This window comes from Atta cephalotes, assembly GCF_000143395.1.
Source record: "Atta cephalotes unplaced genomic scaffold scaffold00023, whole genome shotgun sequence".
Lineage (NCBI taxonomy): Eukaryota > Metazoa > Arthropoda > Insecta > Hymenoptera > Formicidae > Atta > Atta cephalotes.
This window is the reverse complement of record NW_012130087.1, coordinates 4,026,918-4,035,604: the sequence shown is the minus strand read 5'-3', so window position 1 is coordinate 4,035,604 and position 8,687 is coordinate 4,026,918. Positions and strand designations below refer to the sequence as shown.

The window sequence follows — 8,687 nt, the reverse complement described above, 5'->3', positions numbered from 1 at the left end:
ATTTTAACACAAGATTCAACACTTTGTTGAGTATCGTTATATAAATATAATAGAGTAATAAATAGATAAATAGATGTGTAACTTAAATTATCAGTAAAAATTCTCATTGAATCAGAATCTTATTGAGTATAACAATTATACAACGATACTCCGAAATTTGCAATAACAATTAATATCACTACATCAAAGCAAATTGACTCAGCAAATCCATCTGTCAATGATCTATCAACCATTTCGACGTAAACAGCGAATGCTACAAACAAAACATAAATCGAAGTTATTCTCATCGACTTAATAGTAATCAATACAACAGAATCATCACTCTTACATCTAATTGTAAGTAAAGTGACGTGTACAGTTTGAACTATAAATAATTGTGTGAAACACGATCGTAAATTAATTTTCAAAAACCTACTTCCAATTGTGGGAAGCATGATCGTAATTTAGATAAATAACTATTCAGCGTGATGTATTTCAGCGACGAAGTTTAATTAAATTTCAATCTGGAAAATTTCCACCCTAAAAGTTCTTCCGAAAGAAAGAATATCGCTAGCACGCTTCTAGACGTCGAAACACCTTTCGATCGCTTGTGTTTTCTCCCGTGATATGGAAAATCTTAAATTCTTTGGACTAATGGTAGCATAACGCCTGCAAGGCTCTCTCTGCATGTTATGTGTGGCAGATAAGAAATTCATGCTGAAGTTGCACTTAGGAACATTATGAACCGGTGTCTGCTGAAGAGCAAGCCCATCGAGTGCTGACGTTGATTTATACAAACGTGATCTGAATACACATATACATATTTATTAAAATAATCGATTGTGTTTGCATTGCAAATTATGTAAACTATTATTTTATTATTTATTATCTTTATTTATTACCTTTATTTATTATCTTTATATATGTATAACATCATTAAAAAACGAAAAAATCAAAATAAAATTTCGTTTTTGTCCATTATTGTTATTGTATTATTAATTATTATATTTTAAAATATTGTATATATTTACATATATTATGTTATTTTATATACAAATGATAATATATAATAATATATAATTTTATACACATATATACATATATATATATACATAAAATTATTTATATTGCATGTATGTCGTTATACAGGGTGTCTATAAGTTTCTTCCGCCCTCGAAAAGTTCAAAATTATAAAAAACTGCGAAATACGTGTTTAATGATTTTAAAGGGCTATTCTTTTGAGAGGATCGGGGAGGTTTCTGAGAAAATGTCCCAGGAGGACTTCAACTTAAAAATTTCAAACGGAACCCTCCTATTGTAGCATATCATATAAAAGGGCATTGAAAAAAGAAAGTTTTTGATTCAATATAGAGGTTGATACGGGAGTTATTCAGTATCAAAGTTGAAAAATTCTACTTGTTTTTACTTTCAATATGTTGGATTTATTTGCAATAACTGTTCAAAACCGATAACTTTTTAACAGTAAAATAATTTAACAGTAAATTAATTATGAAATTCCTATCTTACGTTCGGAAATTTTCTTAAATATGCTTTATATTAAACTGCTATAATCCATTGTAATTCAAAGCGCGCTCGAGCATGCTGGAATCCACATATAATTAGAGTAGGTATAAAAAGAGTAGCGTCAATGCGTGTGCCTAATGCTGATTTATTTCGCTATTAAATGTTCTTACTGTTAATTAGAAAGAAGCAGTTAAGAAAAAAGAGATTAAGACGAGGAATTGCATAGATATTCCGGATGTAGGACACCAAATGACAACTTCCGGCTAATTAGTGCGCTATTCTCTTTATATCTATTCTACATACAATAACATTTCCCAGTTACTCTTTGCTATGGATTGTGATCGATCTGCGTGTTCTGCTGAGAACAAGGTAAAGATTATTTTTCTCTACAGAGAGTATGGCCGCAATTACTGTGTAACAGCGAGTCCAGAACGTCCAATAAGTCATGTTTACGTTCAGCAATTTGTAAAATTTTGAGAACACCAAGTGTTAAAGACACCCTGATCTGGTAGACAAAAGATAGACGATGTCACAGAAATGGAAATAATAAATCGTGTAAATTGCAGATGGTCAAACAACTTTTGTTAAAACAACATCGTTAAAACAACTTACAATGTTGTTAGTAATGCAATATTCCCAAAGCAATATTCCCAAAAATACAATTGCCAAAGTTTTAAAACGAACAAATTTCACTCGTAAAGACAGGAATTTTATAATCGATTGTTTTTACTACCAAGAAATAAACGGTATCCATTTTGAACAGTTATTAAATCCAATACATATTAAAGATAAGAACAAATAAAATTTTTCAAACTTTGATACTGATTAACTCCCAAATGAGTCAATGTATCAATTTCCGCAATGAACTAAAAGTTTTCTTTTTTTATGCTCTTATATACAATAGGGAGAATTCCATTTGAAATTTTTAAGTTGAGATCCCCCTTGAGCATTTCTTTAAGAGAAAAATCTTCCCGATTCCGTTCAAAGAGTAGCCCTCAAAATGAGTGAACACATATTTTGCGGGGCATAAATATATTTAATTTTGAACCATTTCCAAAATAGGGGAGGTGGTAACAGATGTTTATATACACCCTGTATATTATCATATTTTTATTTTTATGTAATGTTATAAATTATTATTACTAATAATAATATTATTATTAATATTAAATATGGTACAAGGGAAAGTCAGATAAGGGAAAGTCAGTAAAGCGAATTTATTTATTTCTTACGCAGAACAGAAAGTGATGATTTCGAAATCAAAAAATCAAAAACCTTCTTCACAGATAAAATCAGAGGACTTGTAAATCGTTACACAAAATGTTTTGTAAAACTGGGCGATTAAATTGAAAAATAATGTTGTATATATTTTGCTAACATATAATATCTTGATCAAAAAATTCCCGGAATTATCACCAGGTGATGCTCTGAGTCAGCTGATTTGAGTTCTGTTTTTTTTTGTTTAGGTGCCACATCTATCATTGACATTCCCACCAAATTTTATCACCATAGCTTGACATTTGTAAAAGTTACGCCGTCTTGAATACATCTACCTCTGCACGTATTTTCGATTTTTTACAGTTTTAAAAATGGAGTTGAATTTGCAACAACGAGTTTGTATTAAATTTTGCGTTAAAAATGGATTCAATGGTGTGAAAATCTTGAAGATGTTGGGAAATTGTTTCGGCAGTGATACTCTAAAGAAAACAGCCGTTTATGAGTGGCATAAAAAAACCATTACGGGGAACGCGTTTTAACAGCCGAAAGGAAGTAATGGAAAAATCGAAGACGGCTCTGATAGTTATACCGACAATAGAGTTCCAGAAATGTTTCGAGAGCTGGATCAAGAGCTGGCATAAGTGCGTTGCAATCGATGGGGAGTACTTTGAAGGGGACAATATCACTTTTAATGAATAAAACTTGTATTTTGAATTTTCTGAATGAATTCCGGAAACTTTTTGATCAAGATAGTATATATAAGGAACACGTAAATTCACTTTATTTTCTGCTTTCCTTTCGTATTAATAACTTTCTATTAGTAATTAATAATAATTATTGTTATAATTTACAGTAATAATATTATTATCAATATAATTACCTCAATAAATCGCAATTGTTGTTTGGAGAGGAAGTTAACCATTCGGACATTCTGGAGAATAAGATATTAAAATCAGCTTTAGACACAAGCGACATACTTGAAGATTCCAATTCAGATTTACATTCCTTCGCGTCGTATCTCATTTCCTCGTCATCTGACTCCTCTATTGTTTGATCCAGCTTTGTCTTCGTGACGAAAGGGTGTTTGGGGATCCCGTTTCGGGTCAGATAAGGGTGCTTAAGAAGCGGCGGGTATCCGCAAGAGACTTTCAACGTTGAAGAATTTACTGGCATCATGCTTTTCAACGAAGATTCAATGTTCTGGCGGTTCTCTTTGTAGACAATAGTTGTGCAAGGCACTTCGGTCAAGACCATGCGAGAACTCTTGGACATCTTGTTATTGACGCAATCGCTTTCAATGTGACCGAAGGTACTGAAGGTTGGCTTTTCATTTTGATCGGAGTGCCACGATTTTTGTGAAAAAGAAGACGACGAGGACAAAAATCGATCGATAAATCCAGAATCGGAAGTACGTTTATTCGATTGTTTCTCTGCCGATTTTTTCCAGACTTTCTTATAGTTCAATAGTTTGGTATAGAATGTCGAATTTAGTAACTTTTTCAGTGGTTTTTTTCGTGACAGTTTTTCGCTAAATGCTGATATCCATGTTATGCGCGTATCGTCATTAATCTTAATTGGTTGATCTTCATTTAGCAAAGCGCCGATAGTTGGCGACGATTTCCGGTCGAAGTTAGACGATGAACTTGGAACCGGTTTGAAATTCTGAAGATTCTCTTGGTTCTTCAGAATATTTTTAGAAGATGTAACGGTTATGTCTTGAAAAGATGAATCCAACAGCAGATCGCTATTTATACTTAACAAATTGTCGTATGACGATCTTGAGGAAGATGACAATGATGACAATGAGGTCGAGGAGAGTTCGAGCTGCTGTTTGTTTTCGAAATCGTATAGGTCGGCTTGTAAATTTCTATAGCTGTTATTGCTGCTCGAGTCGCAAGAGCTTGTCAAGATGTCATCAAGAGGATCCTCGCGGTCCAAGTTTGTGTCTTCAACATCCTCCAAAGGACTTGAGCAGATCATTAATTTATTCTTCATCGAGTTATCCTCCAATTTTATATCTCTCTTTTTCGGGTCCCACATTTCATTCTTCTTCGAAGGACTGGATTGTACATTCATTAATATATCATCGTCAATGGAGCTATACATGTTGATCTTAGAAGAGGATCGCGGCCACGTCATCGAAACTGGTTTTTTATCGCTTTCCGAACGATATCGATTAACAATCACAAAATCATCTTCGACTTCGCATTCCTCAAACGAAGTTAAAAAGATCTTGGATTTTTTATTTAAGTTATTTTGACATTGCGAGCTGGGTGTATCGTATATCGCAAAATTCGGGTCATTTTTTTCTACGTTCTTTTGATTCTGAGTAACATCAAGAGTATTAAAGAAACCGAATTTTTCTTTAATTCTTTCTCGCTGATTATTCTCGTTAGATGCCTTTACGCTTGATTCGTAAGCTTTGACGAGCTTCTTAACGAAATTGCCATCGTTCAAAGTTGACGATTTCGATGCGGTATCCTGATAATTGGTCGACATCGAACAGAAGCCAGTTTCGAACTCCTGAATCAAGATCTCCATGTTTGGCATATTCTTCGGTATGTCTGGTAGCACCCGAACTCCTTTGACGGGCATGTTGATGGCAATTAAAAATTCATTCGTTTCTGGAACAGAATAATCCGCACATCCAATTCAATTGCGTTTCCTTGATTTATCGATATGGAAAGACAGATGCAACATTATATAAATTTTAGTTACTTAAATTAAATAATAAGAGAAAGATTTTTATCATGTTATACTTCAGAAAACAATGAAAATTATTATTTAATTATTTAACACACTCTGCTGTTAAAACAAAATTTTTCTTGTAATATTAATACAACAGCATTAAATATTATTTACAATTTATTGCTCTGTCTAATCCGCACTCTTTATTACAAACCTAAAATAAAAATAATACTCAATAATATTATATTTCTATTTTGAAATTTAATGTCTTTCATGTATTTGTCAACTTGTTATATAAATACTTATATACTGTTATATAAATACTTGTTATATAAATTAGAGCATCAACAAGAACCAATTATTCATGCTAATCAAAAGCATCTGTTTTTCTATGAAGCGCATAACCTTATTATGTCCATCATTCACTTGATTTTAATTCATCGTCGCAACCATGATTATGCGTTCCGATGAACTTATTTTCATCAAGGCTGAGCTTTCGTAACGGCATGTATTTTCGCTATTTTCCATGAATATAATAATATGATGAAATGGAAAAGATATAAGATTGAGAATTTCAAAATACATATAGAAGATGTAAAACAATAACAATGTCAATCATATTGATATAAATATTTCAAAATTTTAATTTTATTTTTTGCCATGCATTGTTCTGCTTTTTATTTTATCATACTCATAATAACTTTTTGTAATTATTTTTGCAAAGTACAAAAAGCTTGTGCAGATAAAAAGTTAGGCAGATAAATAGAAAAAGTTCAAACTTGTTAAGTATGTGATAGAAATAAATCACAGGATCCTAATCTCAGCCTGCGATACATGTATGTGTATATCGGAATAATAGCTAACAAATCACAAAGAAGAAATAAGTTTCTCATTTCTCTTATACAAACTCCTTTGCAAATATAAGCGACATGAAAAAAATAAAAGTTTTAGACTTCTTATTATAACATAATAGCGTGCAGTCAAATATAAATGCATCATTTACTGCAGTCGATATGCAGAACTATCATCTTGACGACAAATACAGAAATAACATATCCTTTATATAAAATAAGTAATATTTTACACAAAATTAGTTTTTAGTGATCAGCAATTCATTTTGTAATATCCCGAAAAAGAAACATTCAATAAGAAGTTAAAAAGAAAATAAAGATACCAAAAAATTAATAAAAGTAAAAAAGTATCTAATGACAGATATATTGTTTTTTTTTAAATAAAGAGAGATTTGAATAACGTTGAATATTTCACATTTAAAAAGGATAGCAAATAAATGCATAATTAAGATTTTTATTAAGATATTCATTTTTATCAAATACTAGAAATGTCAAAAATACCAAATCGTTACCAAAAAGTTTGATGAAAATTGTGAACAACCATATGAATAAGGTAACTCCGGTATATACGCCGCACCTATCATAATCATAAACTTAATTTATTAAGTATTTTTTAAAGTAAACGAACTATATCAATAAAAACTTTGTACTACTTTGTCTACTATAAAAAAAATATTGGAAATCTGAAATATTTATATTTCATATTAAAAAATGAACTTTTTTAAACCCTTGTATTTTTGCCGTATGTCCCGTAGGAGATATGGCTACTCATAGGGGGAGGGAGGACACGTACGGTTCATAAAAAATTTACAAAATTTACAAATAATGTATATAAATAAGTTGTAAAATGACACAATAACTTATAAAATGCGTTTATAAAGTTTTTATTAAGGAATAAAAATGATATGTATATAAAGTAATAAATAATGTATATGAAGTAATAAATAATAATTACAATCTTCCCACATGTATTATAAGTATTATGACATGAGGTACGTATTTCATGTAATGCGTTTATTACATTTAGTGCATTGAATTCAATCTACCTATTTTGTATACTTTGGGCATAAATCCCGCTCGTTAAAAATGTCGTATATCTCAAACAGGTGCGATATACAAGACAAATAAATAAATAAAAAATACAAGAGCAAAGTACTTGTATTTTGTTATACAACAACTTTACTATTCCTCTACACTTATATATAACGAAATAACTAAGCTTTTGTTCGTCTTACAGTAATTATTTTATGTAGATTATATAATTTATGACGGCACTACTCAACACAATGACACAAATCAATTCAACTCACAATAATTTTATTAATATTAACAGTAAGAAACTGAAATCACAACACAATACTAATATAACATAAAAGCATGTAACAAAGTAATTGCGGGAAAATTTACTCGCACCTATTTTTTCTGACTTCTGTGGCGTAAATTCCAGGGCGGCGAATTTGCCGGAGTTACCCTAAAATCATGTTCAGTAAGTGATGAACTAAATGTGATCGTTGACCTCACATCGTCTTTCTCGAAATAAGTAAAACATTTCTCTCAAGAATTCCCTCATACATGTCGCTCCTCTACGCAATAGTAAGTCAAATTTCTGGCTTTGAGACAGTCAAAGAAGAACGTATAGAAAACGAATTCCTTGCGATCTTTCAGGAAACAAAGTTTAAATTTTACACAAAACAATAATTTAAATCATCTTTTTATGAGTCTATTAAAATTTAAATTAATCTGCCAGCTTGAATAAGAATGTCATAGATATTTCTTTAAAATATATACATATCTACATACATATATATTATGTATGTAAATTTTTACATTATTAAGTTTATTCTTTCTTGTTTTTTGTCTCGATCTATTATCTCAGATTCCCTAAAAAATTTCCTTCGAGAAATTTATTTATTTCTCTGATTATTTGAGATAATTATAATTACATAGGTTGTGTGCGCAGATATTATTTCTATTAAAGTTTACTAATTAATAGATAAGCTCTTTTATTCACTATTTACTTTTGCTTGAAGATAATTCTTAATATAATATGTTAGATAATTATTTATTATGTATTAGATAATATATTAGATAATTAACATATATAATTAATATATATAATTAATATATATAATTAATATATATAATTAATATATATATATAATGTATAATTAATATATAATTAATATATATAATAGTAGAAGAGAAGGTGGTATTATACCAGAGTATACATTATGACCTCCCTTAACATCTCCGCCTATTAGAGTATAGCGAATCCTAATAATTACTTATGGAATTATTTGTTCAATAGCTCGCCGTTACACTATGACGCTAAGAATTTATATTACGTGTACTATTTTTACTGCAGCTTATATGCAGAAATTATATAAATATATATATATATATATATATATATATATATATACTATT

At 30.1% G+C, this 8,687-nt stretch overlaps 1 protein-coding gene across 1 annotated transcript; it reads right to left on the bottom strand.

Moving 5' to 3' along the window:
• Nucleotides 1–560: 560 nt before the first annotated feature.
• On the bottom strand, nucleotides 561–5,316 carry LOC105620021. The gene is made up of 2 exons (XM_012201533.1): nucleotides 3,602–5,316; nucleotides 561–783 (listed from the first exon to the last, which is right to left on the bottom strand). The coding sequence occupies exons 1-2, from the start codon at nucleotides 5,314–5,316 to the stop codon at nucleotides 561–563; spliced, it is 1,938 nt and encodes a 645-aa protein (XP_012056923.1).
• Between the last annotated feature and the right edge of the window lie 3,371 nt (nucleotides 5,317–8,687).